At 38.3% G+C, this 17450-nt stretch overlaps 1 protein-coding gene across 25 annotated transcripts in view; it reads right to left on the reverse strand.

Moving 5' to 3' along the window:
• Positions 1-17450, reverse strand: part of CDKAL1 (CDK5 regulatory subunit associated protein 1 like 1) — a 657591-nt gene that overhangs the window by 275005 nt on the left and 365136 nt on the right. For all 25 annotated transcript variants that reach the window (XM_059077869.2, XM_067006689.1, XM_059077873.2 and 22 more), the window contains one exon: positions 9212-9378. In XM_059077869.2, the coding sequence (XP_058933852.1) occupies positions 9212-9378 (167 nt within the window). The remainder of the gene's footprint in view (positions 1-9211; positions 9379-17450) is intronic.

Raw genomic sequence — 17450 nt, forward strand, 5'->3', positions numbered from 1 at the left:
TTACAGTCTTCCAGGGAATTGAAATTTTTTCCATTAAGAGAATTTTGTAAAGACCTAAATAAATGGAAATCCGAAGGTGCTATGTCTGGTGAATATGGCAGATGAATCAGAACTTCCCAGCCAAGCTGTAACAGTTTTTGCCTGGTCATCAAAGAAACATGTGGTCTTGCGTCATCCTGATGGAAGGTTACGCGTTTTCTGTTGACTAATTCTGGATGCTTTTCGTCAAAGGCTGCTTTCAGCTGGTCTAACTGGGAGCAGTACTTGTTGGAATTCATTGTTTGGTTTTCCAGAAGGGGCTCATAATAGAGGACTCCCTTCCAATCCCACCATATACACAACATTACCCTCACTGGATGAAGACCGGCCTTCGGTGTGCTTGGTGGTGGTTCATTTCGCTTGCCCCACGATCTCTTCTGTTCCACATTATTGTACAGTATCCACTTTTCATCTCCCATCACAATTTGTTTTAAAAACAGAACGTTTTCATTATGTTTAAGTAGAGAATTGCATGCAGAAGTACAGTCAAGAAGGTTTTTTTCACTTAACTTATGTGGAACCAAAACATCAAAGCGATTCACACAACCAAGCTGGTGCAAATGATTTTCACCGCTTGATCTGGATATTCTTGAGTATGTTGGCCGTCTCCCGCGTGGTATAACGTTGATGGTTCTCAATTAATGTCTCGATTTGATCGCTATCAACTTCAACTGGTCTACCCGACTGTGGAGCATCGTCCAGCAAGAAATCTCCAGCGTGAAACCTTGCAAACCACTTTTGACACGTTCAATCAGTCACAACACCTTCTCCATACATAGCACAAATCTTTTTTTGCATTTTGATTTCATTTTCACCTTTCTTGAAATAATAAAGCATAATATGCCGAAAATGTTACTTTTTTTCTTCCATCCTCAATATTAAAATGGCTACACAAAAATTCACCAATTTTGGACTTCCCTGGTGGCGCAGTGGTTAAGAATCCAGCTGCCAATGCAGGGGACACAGGTCTGAGCCCTGGTCTGGGAAGATCCCACATGCTGTGGAGCAACGAAGCCCGTGCGCCACAACTACTGAGCCTGCGCTCTAGAGCCCGCGAGCCACAACTACTGAGCCCGCGTGCCACAACTACTGAAGCCTGCGCACCTAGAGCCCGTGCTCTGCAACAAGAGAAGCCATGGCAATGAGAAGCCTGTGCACCGCAACGAACAACAGACCCCGCTCGCCGCGACTAGAGTAAGCCCGCATGTAGCAACAAAGACCCAATGCAGCCAAAATATAAATAAAATTTTAAAAATTCACCGATTTTGATGTCTTTTTTTAAATGCACGCTGATATGACAGCTGTCACATACAATCTAACACAATTGTTTAGGATGAAGTTAAAGAAAACTAAGTGCTACTAGAGCCAAGATTTTTTCTTACAGAAAAAACTAAATGAACCTTTTGGCCAACCCTATATATATATATATATATATATATATATATATATATATATAGACACACACACACGCATGCGTGCATATGCACGCACACACACACACACAGACACATGATTCCAGGTGTTTGACTATGACACCAGTTTCTTTATAATGCATTTGCTGAGGCCTTTTTACTTATCCTCTTGACCCATATTTTATCCCTATGTCCCTACATTCTTTTCCTTTCAGGAAAATGATCATCTCTTTTGGCAATGAATGTCAGTATGTCTCTGGATTTCACTGGCAATAAACTTAGGCCAATGGCAAGAGATAAAATGATGGTATTGGTGGTTGCAAAGTTCAGATAGTTTTTATCACAAAGTGGATTAAATCATATTATGATAACCAAAGCCAATTTGACTATTTATATTCCTCTGCTGGATCTAGACTGCCATCCATGCTATCTGGTAAATTCAGAAATTGTAACTGAGGGCAGCAGGGAGGCCCACAGGGTGGGTCTCTGTATACATTATTGCTGGCCATATAAATGGAATCTTAAAACAAGGCATTTTCCATTGTTGTCCCCCCGAAGACAGAGAAACCCAATATTTTCAACATGAGAAACATTCATGCACGACATAGTTCATTTTCCCCCAAAAACACACCTGAGATGATAAGCATAAAATAAAATTCCTGATGAACTGATGGGTCTGTGGCTGTGAGGACAGCAACAAAGAGTTATTTGTTGAGATCAAGTCTATCTATTTAAGAGCTCATTTCTTTTCTGGGTCCTCTGGCCTGCATGTTACCCCGAGGTTTAATCACCCAGACAGAACATTACAAGCTGAAGCTCAGTAGTCATAAGCAACAAGCTATGGACGTTTTTCTGAGGAGCTGTTGAGTTCAAGAAAAGCTGAGGCTCCTTGGGCAGGGCTGCGGTTAGGAGCTGAAGCCTGAGAGGGAACAAGTGAGGAACACGGGATGGAACGGGGTGAGGTACAAGTAGGCGCAGAGGTGCAAATGTTTTGGTAGAAGCGCCAGACTGAAGCTTTGCAGGTGCTCAGATCCAGATCCCGCCAAGGAGGAGCAGGGTTGGATTGTGGGGTGGAGCCCACAATCCTGCTTATGTGGCATAGCATTTAAATTTCACGGTTTATCACGAGAAGTCAAGTCATCCGGCACATAGGGCTGGGCCGTAACCCCCATTCCTTTCCAGGGGGGCTGCTCTCAGCTCTCATAATTAGGCCTGATAAGCTTTTTATTAAGTATATGAATCCTTTTAAGATTTGATGGTTTCCTCCCCCTAAATTTTCAGATAGGCACAAACTTTGGTTTCCAGTCTTAGAGGTTTCACTGACCTCCTGAAATCTATTCACAAATGCCAGGTTAAGAATGAAGTAAAGTGCTGATGATTCTAATCAGTAAGAAATGGGGTACCAACAGTCACACAATCCACACTGACAAGTTCCAAAGGCTATAGTACATGGATGGCAGAAATAAAGGATTTTTCCTTTCCATTTCCTTGCTCAAAACGAATCACTGAGCACGTCCTCCTATTCACCAAGAGGGTGAAATAGTTTGTGTACAACAGCACAAAATCTATTTGCATATTTTTCTATTATTCTGGAAAGTATAAGCCTTAAGGAAAAAAAAAAGTTTAAAGACCCATGTGAACTGTTGACTTCAATTTGGAAATTCTGCATTGCTCTGATGAAACATAAGCACAGCAGGTATTGTGTTTGCTATTATTTTGAAAATATGAGGCATTTTTCAAAAGTCTGCACAAGCCAAACATACTATTAATGTTCATAAACTACCATGCAGCAAAGTCCTTGACAGATATCTACTGTCTTACCGGATAAATTAATTTTGCTAAATGTACTATTAGATTGGAACATAAGGTCATTTAAATAGAAGTAAATATACAAAAATCAAGGGTAGCAGGAAACTGACTTGTAGTGACTAAAAGATTTCTCAACCGAAAACAGATGGAACATTTAAAATACCACTATGACTAACCTTACACAATGTAACACATATAATATAAATAACAGAAATATACTAAATATAAATCTTTAAAGAACTTATACATTTTAATTCAGGCTGAATAAAATGTAGCATATCAATGTGAATATGAGTGTCAATATTCTCAGCAATATTCTACAGAGTAATAGAAATTTTAAAATAACCAATTTGCTTTATTTATAATTTGAATGTAGGAAAAGTCCTTAATAACAAGCATTTGCACTCCAAATTAATCAACCTGCCCTCTCTGTTCCAGGCTGTAAATGATGCACTAAAATTCTGATGTGACTTTAAGACATACAGGCATTTTCAAGGAAGATAACAGTTATTTTAAATTATTCATAACATAAGGAGAACCAGAATAGCTTAGATAAATAAAATCCACAGATAATTCCCATATCCCTTTCTGGTCAACAGCTTTAATATCTTTTCCCTACCAGCCAACCCATAAAATGAAAAACAAGACAAATTGCCTGATTTTAATTTCTCCTCCTTGACCATCCACTGCTGACTTCTCTGATGGAGACTATAAAAAGCAGTGAAAGCTAAGAAGCGGGAAGGAGAAGAAAGAAGCTAAAAGCCTAGATAATCTACAAATTCAATAATCATATAATGAGCTCCTTTGCTCTAGGTAGTCCTAAAGATACTATCTGTCACTACAATATTTTAGCAGGGCAAATAATAAAGCATATCCCTTAGATGGATTCTCCTCCACCATCTAGTAATTCTTCACAAAAGTGTGACTCGTAAGTGAGAAACACATATGACAACCATCCACAAACTCTTCCAAAACTAGATGCTCAGCCCAGATATGAAGGTACCTCAATATGTATAAGACATGCAGTCAAAGAACAGCTAAACTTAGAGCCATCACATCATTCCACACACATTTATTAAATGCATGTCATCACAGGCACGGAAATGCAAAGACAAACAATACAGCCTCTTCCTAAAGATGATAAACAGTTTTGTTGGATTTATGTGTAAATAAATAACGATGCACCATGATGAGTTCCCACAGAGATAGGCTGGACAGAGTCTGACAAAGCATGGAAGGAATCTGGGAAATATCTGAGCAGGCTTTATGGAAGATGTAGTATAGTGGAGAGCATTTTAGAGTCAGACAAGATTAGAAACTCATTCAGCTGCTAATTAGTTATGTAATTTGGCCAATTATTAAAGCTTTCTAAGACTTGGCTTCTCAATAAATAAAATAAGCATAATGATATCTATATAGCTAGCTTATTATAAGAAGGAAAAGAGATAATATGTGTAGAGCAAGCAGTATGGTTTCTAGAAAATAATAAGCACCCAAGAAATTGTACTGATGTTATTATGATTATTATTCAGCAGTGTTGAATAATGTTACCCGTGTCTCCGGTGCCCAGGGACCAGGGGCCATTGCATCACTGTCACTGGCCACATCACACCTGGCTGGGTTCATATGTGTTATGTTCAGTCTGAATTAATACCTTAGCTGTGGGCTACCTACAACACAGAGGGCAAAACTAAGCAAAGTAGTTTCAAGAGTAATCAAATTCACAAGCTGCTCCACCTAGAAGGTCAGAGTTCATTAACCAGGAATATGCCAGTGTTATTCTCTTAGCGATATCAACAGGAAAGCAAACATAGAGGGAAAATATCTCTTATTTGCCATTATAGGGGCAATATATTAGTCAACATATGTATTAGTCAACATATGTATTTCCATTAAGAACCCGTTTTTTTTAATGGAAAAACCCGAACGGACATTTTGGCCAACCCATTAGTAGCCAATATTAGTGTATCTGATTAACTCAATGCTAACAACTGTCATCATGTGGTAAGTATGAAACGGGAAAAAGTTAAAGTAAAAATAGCAGGAGTATAAATTGGTTAAAAAAAAATACAGCCTACACGGGAGGCCTCATAAGGGTAGCAAAGGGAAGAGCAAACGGGGATGTGATGGAGGAAGCACCTTAAGGACCCTGTATGTCATGATAAAGAGCTTATCTTTATTATTTATGGGTAATGAAGAGGTATTACAGACCTAAGATGAGGTAAAATATTTTTTAATCTACTGTTTTATCTATTGTTTCTACCTCATATCCAAATTTAATAAGTATTACATAAGCTTATAATTATGTTTCTTCAATTCCAGGGTGTTTTCCCACCATATATATATGGTATACATATATATAGATATGTTTGAGATATCTTTGACACTTATGTCATCATTTAAAATGAATCCCATATGGTTTTTTAGGGCAGTGACAAGTTAAAAATAGGGTTTGTAGGTATTCCAATTAGATACTTGACTTTGCCTGTTAGGGATTAAGAATTCTCCCTCCTTTCCTTTTATTCATTACACATTTATTCAATATCTACTTTATATTCAATATAAAGTGCCACACATACTGTTAGACTCTCAATTAAAAGTTAGACGTGCATCCTACGTTAAGTGTGATATCTTCTGTCCCTTGGAAGATTTAATAAAATGTATTTCCAACAGACCTATTTTTCCACACCATACGTTTAAATAATGATAGAAACTTTGGTATTTTCCTTTAAATGATTTCTCCTTTAAACTGTGCAATTAAAAGAAAAAACTGGTAAAAGAGTTTAAGAGAAAAATCTCAAGAGTCAGGTGAATGTGAAGTGAACATAACCAAGAGGAAGGAAAACAGTCCCGTGAAGTGCTCTATAATTAAAGTCTGTAGCGTGAAGCATCTTCCAGAAACACAAGAAGGCTGGGTCCTACCAATACAATTCGCCAGAAACCCTCACCGTTAAGTGTATTAAACCATCAGAGTAGTTTTTCAAGAGTGGCTTCCTTCTATCCCGGCAGTTAAAAAAAAAATCATCACCTGTCATTCACTGGTGTTATGTTTTTCCCCCATTTTCAGCTTTTCCCGTTTCTTTTCTTTTCTTATTGATGAATCCTCTTCAGCACTTTAGGTAAGTCAAGTAATTTCTTCAGAGCAGTCTCAGCTTAGTGAGAGGAAAACGGGGAAAAAATGGGGAAACACGACGCATTGTGGGTGCGGGGTTAGGCTCCCAGGGGTTGGCTCCCTTCCCTAATGTCCTTTTTGCACACTTGGAAGCCAGTGATGCCTGTGGAGCTCAGATACCTTTCCTGTTACAGAAGGATGTGTTTGTAGGACACTGCGAGCTTGAAGCTCTGCCCCTCAGAGGAGAATGAGAACCACCACCAAGGTGTGCAGGTCTTGTCAAAGCGACAGAGGAAGACTTGAAAAGCTCTTGCTTCCAGATACTTGGGTTTTCTCGTTCTAGCACATCTTTGTTTGTTTACCTCCTTCGGTTCTGTTTCCTCGGGACTGCTCTCTCCTTTGCTGTGGAACCACAGGATGGAATTACTCCCTGCATATCAAGTGGAGGGGAATGGGTGGCTTTCTTTGGGACAAACTCTCACCCTTGAAGCTCATTTACTTTGTCATCTTGTGCTGCCTCTTCTGGCCAGACGACTTCAAAGTTCAAGATGACAGAGTGGGCTCTACAATTTATTTTATGAAAAAGGCTCCTCCTTTATTCATCTTTTATTCATTCATTTACTGAGCCACTAGTGGGTGGGGTAGATCAACACAGATATGACAAGGTCCTCGCCTCGTGAAAATGAGAATGTAGGAGGGAAGGCCAACATTATAGATATCTTAAAGCAATAATTTTTAAAAGGTAATTTTATGACAATTGTAACTTGTCATCACTCTAACTACAATCTATGAACTAAACACTTGTGTTCTTCCAGGTAAAGCGTAAAGCTACATTTACCGTCCTCTGTTGATTTTTAGCAGCTCTTCTGGAGCATCTATTCGGAGGTCAAAACTCTAGCACTACTTTAGATACTGAGCATTAGGGTTTGCTATAAACACGACACTGGTTTCTGCAATCTTGCAATTAATTAAAGGGTTGAGTTTATTCCAAGAGATATTAGGTTTCTCATCACAGAGCCAATACAAGATTTTTTTTCCCCTTGTGTTTACTCCCCACCTGAACTTCTCTCACTGTAGCCCCAACCTGAACTGCTCTGACTCTAGCTACTAACGTTCCCTTGAAATTTGATAAGATTTTTTAAATCCAAAGAAACTGGGGTGTTATCAGCTGTATATTGGCAGGGCTTACTTCTCTTCCTACCCACCATATATCCAACACATCTCCTGATCTTCATGATGGATGCCTCACATTTACTGCAAACATAGCAAGACTGATATAGCTCTTAGCAGATTTGATTTTTACAGAGAATCACTTGCTTTTTCAAGTGCCACATCAAAGGGTTAAGTAAAAACTGACATGCCTGTGGCTTACTTTTAAATAGCAAATCATAATAGTCACACACTGTCCAAAGTACCAAAGTTAACATATAAATCACACACCTTTACTAAAAAGATCTGGTTGGGAAAATGTGAATAACAAAATTGAAATCGCTACATTTCTTCATTAGATTTATTTATTTATTTTTTTTTTGCGGTACGCAGGCCTCTCACTGTTGTGGCCTCTCCCGTTGCGGAGCACAGGCTCCGGACGCGCAGGCTCAGCAGCCATGGCTCACGGGCCCAGCCGCATGTGGGATCCTCCCGGACCGGGGCACGAACCCGCGTCCCCTGCATCGGCAGGCGGGCTCTCAACCACTGCGCCACCAGGGAAGCCCTTCATTAGATATTTACAATTAACGATCAGATTGCGATCCACTCTGTTTTCAGAATTTCTACAATAGGCTGCTGATAGCTGGGTGGCTTTTCAACAACAACCTCAACATGTATAGGCCTCAAATCAAGTCAATAGAAATCATCTTTGAATATTCATTCACATTAAATTTCAGCCACTATACTTGCTTTTAGAATTCGGAAATGTCATTTTTCTGTACAAACTAACTGCAAAGAACACAACTGATAAAAACATAAGTGAGTCGTTTCTGTACTTTGCACATGACTCTCCAACAGCACTTATTAGATTTCTTATTCTTAACTATGGGCCTAATAGCATAATCTTATTTCTCAAATAATAATCATGGATGCCAGCATGTACTTTTTCATTTACATGGTTGTTCCCTTGTCCATATTCTTTGCTCATATTTAGTGTATCATTCGTCATCAAGTACCACAGTTACTTGTACACGTGTCCATTTTCCCAGTTTAATAGTAAGCTACTGGAGGGTAGACACCCTGTTCATCCATGGAAGGTATAAAAACAAAACCAAGGATCTTGCATTATCATAACTCCTTTTGTTCACAGTGACCACAAGAGAATCAAGTGGAAGATGACAAAGCTCTACGTCTCTTTAATTTCATTTTTCCCCTAACTATCGCCAGACAGAAGAATCAAATTTAAAACATCCTTAAACTCCACTGCACAGTATCCTTACTGGCAGGGCTAACGGTAGTTCAGATAATGCAATGTTCACAGTTGGCTGCAGGATCAATGCAACCGTAGTAGCAGTCCCGAAATAGACAAGGGTTATAGACAGAGGAACTGAGGCAAATTTATGCATTGGAAAACTGAAGGGCTGTAAGGAAGAAACAAAGAACTGGGACAAGACGGCAAATACTGGAAAATCTAGGCAACATTAATTAATGGTGAGGAAGCAGTAACAAGATGTGCAGGCTGACAAAGAAGGGACTTGAAATTCCCGATTCATCCTTGGTAACGTGAGACCACGAAAAAAAAGATGTGAAAGTGGTTTTAAATGAAACTCATGGGATGATGCTGAGGCTGCCACTTTGTCTGGATGGGTTCGTCTCTGTGTCAGCGTGGAAATGGGGTGCTTTTCCTTACCTCCAGATGCTCTAAAATATAGGGCGGATTTGTCATGCCAAGCCTCAGCATTGCTCCCTCGGGAATCACTTCAACCAGCTTCCACAGCAGTGCGGGAAGACTGGTGCCAATATCTCTGCCATAAGCCCCTGTGTCTTCACTGGTCAACCATATTTCACAAACACCCTCTGTGAATCAAAGGAGATAATTAACAAATCTGTTGCAGAGCCGTTTCCTTCATCATACAGCTGCTCACCCATTTTAATGCAGTATTTCGCAACACTGATATGCAGGCAGCCTGGGTATTCAATTGCAGAGAAAAAGCAGCTTATCCCACGGTGGCACTGGGTCATTAAGTTCATTTTATGAACACCAGAGAGTTACAACAATGCTGTAAATTATCAGTGCGTCCTACGGAGTGATTAACGTTCACAGCCAATCAGTTCAACCATGCTTCCTCCAAAGCACTTTGATCAAGACTAAAGCTTTAGTCCCATCACAGACAATACCTAGTTTATTGAATAGCAAAACCCCCGGAACTGAAACAGTCACTCCACAAAATAGGTACTATCAGCAGTTAGCTCACTAATCAGTGTCACCGACCCAAGGAAAATGTCCAGTGTTGTTAAAGTTTGACTCACAAATTATTAATTATGAGGTACCCATTTCTCCTGTAGTAACCATGCTAATTTGTTTTCTTAATTAAGAACAGAGTGCATTATATTGCTGCATTCAAAGAAGTTGGCTGCTGTATAAACTAAGCATCTGTGTTGAAAAAGCTGTTTACTAAAAATAGAACAGGTTGCATCCTATTTTCCATCAATCAGATTTTATAAAAATGTATCTATGTTTCCATGTTGTTGTTGTTATAAAGAATCCTGACTTCCAATATTACCGGCCTGCAATAACATTCTTCTAGAAATTCAAAGGAAATACTTCTGGATCACCTAGTATTACTTAAAATAAATAAAGCAGAGTTAGCAAGAGCCACCCAAGTTTTCAGGGCACACAGAGTCTTTCTGAAGGCACATTCAATGAAAGGGTTAGCGTGTTTTAAAAGGCCAAATGATTCACAAGGCTAAAATAAACAGTGAAATGGGCCTGTGAAATTTGTTCATGCTAACGCGATTTGTTGCTTCTGAAGAATCCCAACACACACACAAGGCACACAAACAAAGAAGACAGCCTGAACCACAAGTAGAAGTTTCTAGGAAGAGTCTTAAAATTAAAATTTTAAATTGTCTTTAGTTGACAGAACAGAATAATTTCAAAAATACATTTAAATATTCCTAGCCAAGAGAGACAACAAATAGAACACATAGCTTCTATGTGAATGTGAACTTAAAACTTACAGAACAAAGAAGCAAAAAAGGAAAGATCTTCACTCTCTTTAACATGTTCCACAGAGGTGGAAAAATATATCGATACATGAAGCTAACATCTCCAGTCACTATTCTTTCCTTTAGAAGAAGAGACACATTTACTTTATCAGCAAACTAGCCAACCTCTGTAAAAACATGTTCGCTTTTCCCCACTTTACTATCTTTCTGAGACAAGCACATCCTCACCCACACCCAGACAACACGGAAAATACAAGGATAGAAATAAAATTAGCTTCCCAAAATTAAAGAACAGGAGACATCAAAAATCAGCTCCATTTTAAAAGTTAGAGGTGTTTTTAGTATTTGAAAATCAATAATGTTATGAATAGATGGGATTTCTTAATTTAAATATGCAATTTCAGAAATTAATAAACCTTTGCTTGGTTTTAATCATTTAATAAAAAGTTTTATCCTCAAAGTAAATAATCTGGCATGTCCACAGGCGACCTTTGTAGCTCTATAGTTTTATAAATATTCTCTGTACATGGAGTAAATATTTTTCTGTTGAAAAAAACTGGTTGCAGTTAGTGGTATTGTCTGTATTTTAATATTACATATGCCATCAGACGCTGGACTCATACAACCTTTTTTAAAAAAATCTTATCACAAAATCCACTCCAGGAAAGAGATGGCTAAGTAACAACATAAATGGATTTTAAAACACTCTGAAAGAGGTTATAAAAACAGGACATTATCCATGATTTTCCAGTTACTGGCATCTGAGCAACACAATATGAATATTTTAAAATGAACAGAATAATTTTAATTTATAATTTTTCCATCCAAATGGTTCCATGTTACGCCTTATGTAGAGAGAGAGCGAGTTCCTGGAACAGTGCCTTGCTGTTGCTAGATGAATATAGAAAGGGAAAAATCGCTATGAATAGGAATGCGAATAACAGCCATGCAGAAAACAGCATCGAGCTCTTCAAGCTGCATAGGTGGGGACCAACAGCCCCCTGGCGGGCTGAAACTTCAAATTAAATCACATGAAGAGGAAGCAGCTGTAACACTACATCAGCAACAACAGGAATAAATGGTCTTGAGGTCTCCAAGATCAAGGCTGCTAAAATGCTCTCTACAATAGCAACCTGGTTTGAAACACAATGAAATAAGAAAGCATGTGCAAAATGTGAAATCCTTGGACTTGAGAAGAACTGTGCCTTGCCAATTCAACCCCCAAATCTGTCAAAGGTGATTTTGCTCTTAACGTGAGAAAGTTCAGGTTTGTTAAGGTTATATTTCAAGCATGCATTCTAATGAGAGCTGATCCCTCCCACTGTTAGGCCACAGAAAGCCGTTTCATGGTAAAGGTGAAGCTCAGTGTGGAATCCGAAGTCCTGTGATTATGCATAGTGCAAGCAGTGCCTGTCAGGTCAGCTTGCATGTGAATTCACCAGGGAAACCGAAGGCTGCAGTCTGTAATCACTAATGGATACCGGGACACACAAGCATGCTTTGAGCTGCACTCTTAATTGGCTATATACTTATGAACAGAAGTGCTGGCCTAAACAGCTCCATTCCTTAAGGACTTCAGTTATGAGCTACATTCCTTTGCACATTCATTTCTTTATTCATCCATCAAACATTTACTAAGCCCTTACCTACTATGTGCCCTGCAGCTCTTCCAGCTCATGACAGATATGGATTCATCATTAAACCTCTGTGATCTAAGACTGGCTATTACTCAGGCGCCGGTGAGGGGACACTTGACAGACATCCTGGGAACTTCATATACATCCCTATCAGTGGTGATGTGGAGGCAGATGGGTACTGGAGAACACAGCCTTAGAAACCAAGATCAAGGGCGAACTGAACTGGCTTGACGTGGGTATGATGTCAACTCCAATGAGACAGACCCCCACCTACACTGTAACATGGATTTTGACTAATACATGCCAGAAAAACAAACACATGAAAACAAAAAAGAGAAGCAGGCAGGAAGAACTGAGATAAGAGAAGTGAATGCCCAGTAAAAACTCCCATGCCTGTAATAAATACATACAAAAAAAGAAAGTGGTGGGTAGAAATTCAGGAGACAGGAATGAGGCTTTTTTTTAAACATCCAAGGAGGAATCTTACTTTCTCCTAAAATTGTTCATCTACCTGACTTTTGTTCATGTTCCTTAAATTATTCAGTGTATCTGACTTTTCTAATGAACATTAGGTTCATAACATCATCTATCATCCTTTTGTTGTGTTAATTTTGGTTAAAAAAAAAGCAAACACTAGGAAGAAATGAAATGCAACTTACAAAGGAAAATGCTTCAAAAAGTTAAGTTACTGGAATCCATTATCATTTTACCCAAGTAATTACAGATCAGCCTATAGTTCTAACACTACTTTTCCCTGAATAGAGAGCAGCTACAACAGCTGCATTCTGATCTCTGCTTCATAGTAATTTGAGATGACAGAGGATGGAAAAAGTAGAAGACATAAAAGGTTAATAATAAAAGAAAGATAATATTCTCAGTAAAATAGTCTCACAACAAAGAAAATCTTTTCTGAAAAGCCAAACTTTGCCAAAACTCAAGTTCAAAAGATTATGACTCACTATAACTCTTCCTGTGTATGAGCTTCATTGTAACAAATTAAAATATGGGTGAAGATTGATTTTATCTGGTCAGAGAAGTGATATTTCTCTGGTAGCTTTTGCTTTATCACTGGGGAAAATTTCCATCATAATAAATTGTTTCAATTATTCCATATGAGTAGAGTCTCTAAAAATAGAGATTATAAAAATATAAAAACTGTAAACAGTGATTAATTGGATCAATAGTTAAAAAACACTAGATGGTAAGAAAATCTATATCAATTAAACATAATTATTTAAAAAATCACCTCATGTGGAGAAAAGGGAATCCTCCTACCCTGTTGGTGGGAATGTAAACTGGTATAGCCACTATGGAAAACAGTATGGAGGTTTCTCAAAAAACTAAAAATAGAGTTGCCATATGTCCCAGCAATCCCACTCCTGGATGTATATCTAGAGAAAACTATAATTCAAAAAGATACATGCACCCCTATGTTCACAGCAGCACTATTTACAATAGCCAAGACGTGGAAGCAATCTAAATGTTCGACAGGTAAATGGATAAGATGTGGTACATACACATACACAATGGAATATTACTCAGCCATGAAAAAAGAGTTAAATAATGCCATTTGCAGCAGCATGGATGGACCCAGAGATTATCATACTAAATGAAGTAAGTCAGACAGAGAAAGACAAATACCATACGATATCACTTATATGTGAAATCTAAAATATGACACAAATGAACTTATTTACAAAACAGAAAACAGACTCACAGACATAGAAAACAAACTTATGGTTACCAAAGGGGAAAGGCAGTGGGAGGGATAAAATAGGAGTTTGGGATTAGCAGAATCAAACTACTATATATAAAATTGACAAACAACCAGGTCTTACTGTATAGCACAGGGAACTATATTCAATATCCCATAATAAACCATAATGGAAAAGAATATGAAAAAGAATACACACACACATACAGTCTCATGCATATATATGTATAACCGAATTACTTTGCTATATACCAGAAACTAACATAGCATTGTAAACCAACTATACTTCAATAATTAAAAAAATCACCTCAAAGTCTGCTATATCTTTCTTCCTCAGAAGATGTGTTCTCTCTCTTCCTCTATCTTGTGCTCTCCACTACTAGCCTTGCCTTTCCCTCCTCCCACAATTCCATCCCCTAGTCTTTCACCACCATCCATCCCAGCCTTCATTATCCATTTTCTTCTATGGCCAATAAGGAATATGAATTATACATTATCTGTAATGTTTATTTAATATGCATTACATTCTCTGCTCTTAATTCCCCATTCTCTCTTTTAAGGGTCACAGTGTATATTAACTAGATTTTTATGGGCTCTTTCTTCTTAAAAAATAATCTTAGACAATTCACAAATGAATATGACCCTCTGTTTAAGCATTTGAAAGGTCATGGAGATTTCTTCAATGGCAATGTTTCTAAGTAATAATATACACAGGAAGCCTTCTACCTATTTAGCTTATTCATTTAATAGTGAATTAGACAATATACCTCCTTTGGTCCCTTCTGATCCTGTTATTAGACACTCAATGGTCTTATGTTTCTCATTTAGATAAAAAATGACTTAAATAACAATTTTATTAAAGATACCATCACAGCAGATCCAGTCAAGGCTATCTTCTATAGAATAATGATCTATCACTGATAAATATCCAATTAATAGACCACCATAGAAGACAGTTATTAATTAGGTAATTCTTCAATTATATCATGTTCATACTACTTTTTGAAACTTTTGAAAAAAGTTTATTAGTGACCTGAAGGGTTTTCTTTTCCTCTTAATATTTTTTATTTTTAAAATTAATTAATTAATTTTTGGCTGCGTTGGGACTTCATTGCTGCGTGCGGGCTTCCTCTAGTGGCGGTGAGCAGGGGCTACTCTTCATGGTGGTGTGCAGACTTCTCATTGTGGTGACTTCTCTTGTTGCGGAGCACAGGCTCTAGGTGCGTGGGCTTCAGTAGCTGTGGCACGTGGGCTTCAGCAGTTGTGGCTCGTGGGCTCCAGAGCACAGGCTCAGCAGTTGTGGCACATGGGCTTAGTTGCTCCACGGTATGTGGGATGTTCCCAGACCAGGGCTCGAACCTCTGTCCCCTGCATTAGCAGGCGGATTCGTAACCACTGTGCCACCAGGGAAGCTCTCTCCTTTTTATTTGAACAGTGCTAAATTTCAAGAAAAGTTTCAAGAGTAGTACAACGAATCCCTGTACCTCTTTCACCTAAACCCAGGAATAATATTTTGTCACGTTTGTGAGCACTCTCTCCACATCCACAAATACAAGTTTGTTTGTTTTTTTTCCTGAACCGTCTGAGAATTAGTTGCAGACATTAGGGCACTTTACCTCTAAATATGTCAGCATATAGCTTCTAAGATCAAGAACATTCTCCCTTACATTCTCACAACACAACCACCACTGCAGGCAAACCTAACACTGGATGACACCACAATTAAACCTCTATGCTTTGTCGTTTGCTGTTCCCTCTGTCTAAAATGCCTTTCACTCTTCTTGCATAATGAATACCTCTTCCAGGAAACTTTCCTGACCAACCAGACTAATTCAAATGCTCCTCTCCTGTGCTTCTAAGCATTATGTACAAAATTCTGTAACACAATGTGCTATAATTATTGGTTTAATTGTTTGTGTCGCCTGATAGGATGCAAGCATCTTCTGGGCAGAGATGCAAAAATCTTCCTAATACACATATGCCTAGGACCTATTACAGTGCTTAGCACATAGGAAGCACTCAATAAACTTTGGTTCCATGAATCAATTTAATAAGACTGCGTTCAGTAAAAATGACTAATTTTGACAAGCACCTCTTCCTTGTCCCCACAAAGGTATATATAAACATACATGTATGCACATGCATACACACACAAACATGGAGTGTACACAGCAGTGTACAAGGTTCTGCATTAGGCAATAAGGAAATATCAAAATGAATTTTCTTTGGAAAATATGAAAATGTAGCTTGAATGTTGCAAAGTTTGTTGTGTAGTACCTTAACTTCTAAGCAATCTTACTCAAAGTTCCTTATTACCCTAGAGTGATTGTTGGATAGCATGGCAAGTGAATAAAAACCATCTTTTACTTAGAAGTAAGACTTTTTGCTTACACATAGGTTCAGATGGACCAATTACCCATAAATCAATTAAACTTTAAAATGATCTTTTTTAGTGCTTGAATAATAAGAGTTAGCAAAGAGACAGTATTTCCAGAGCATGCTGACATCTGTGATTACAGTCATACTCAGAAAAACTGTTGTTGGCATAAATTGATAATGTTGCTGCTAAATAAAAACAACCTGTTTATATCTTTTTGAAGGTCATAATCAGATAAAAATTGTTTATTTCCATACTTCCATAAGAATTTGGAAATAATGGAAAGCTAAAAACAAATTAAACACCACAAAATGATGACACACTTTCTGAAAACAAGGTATCTGACTCCCCAGGGTCCAAAATCTGCAATAAGCTTCAATGCAATACATTAGTTTATCCTCTTAATACCAGTGTGTTCTACTCCATATACAGGTTTTTTAAACTCTCCTAGAGAGAATACAGACAGCTGTGTCTGTGAAAGAGTTCTCTGGTATTTCAGTAGGATGTGGGGAGAGACGTTATCTTATTATTAAAAGAAAGCACAAGAGGCTCAACTCCCAGTAGTCCAAATAGTACAGATATAAAAGGAAGTAGGAAGAGGAAAGAATAGATAGATACCTGTCATGCAGTACCTGTTCTCAGAAAAGACTAATATGAGCTGATCATGTTGATGGACACAAATTTATCTAGATTCCATGACAAACTTAAAGGGCTACAGAATAGTTTAAAGGGTAAAGAAAGTTAAAGAAGCAAAAAGATTTTGTGTTATTTTGGCCACTGAACTCAACTACAGAATGAAGAACAAACAGAACTTAAATCTTTACAAGAACAGAATATTTTTATGATTAACGTTTTCTGGTCCTAAAGGTCTTTCTCAAAAGTGAATTCCAGGCATACACAGCGTCTCTGCACATGGCCCGCCAGCATCTTGAGTTGAGTGTTCTGTGAGGAGCATCAGCACACGTACCAAGCTCAGGTGTTGGCTCAGCCGTTTCACGAGGATCTCTGGTCTGAAGGGCCAGGGGCAAGGCCTCTGCACAGTGCCCGCTATGAGCAAATGAAACAGACTAAGCACAAAGGAAAAACAGGTGGATAGGCTAGGCCTGAAGTGCCACTGCCAGATTTATGTCTTTTCCAGATGAAATGTGGATCCTCTAGCAGCAGAAGTAATGGAAGATTTCCCTAAATCTGC

This window comes from Kogia breviceps, chromosome 10, assembly GCF_026419965.1.
Source record: "Kogia breviceps isolate mKogBre1 chromosome 10, mKogBre1 haplotype 1, whole genome shotgun sequence".
Classification (NCBI taxonomy): domain Eukaryota; kingdom Metazoa; phylum Chordata; class Mammalia; order Artiodactyla; family Physeteridae; genus Kogia; species Kogia breviceps.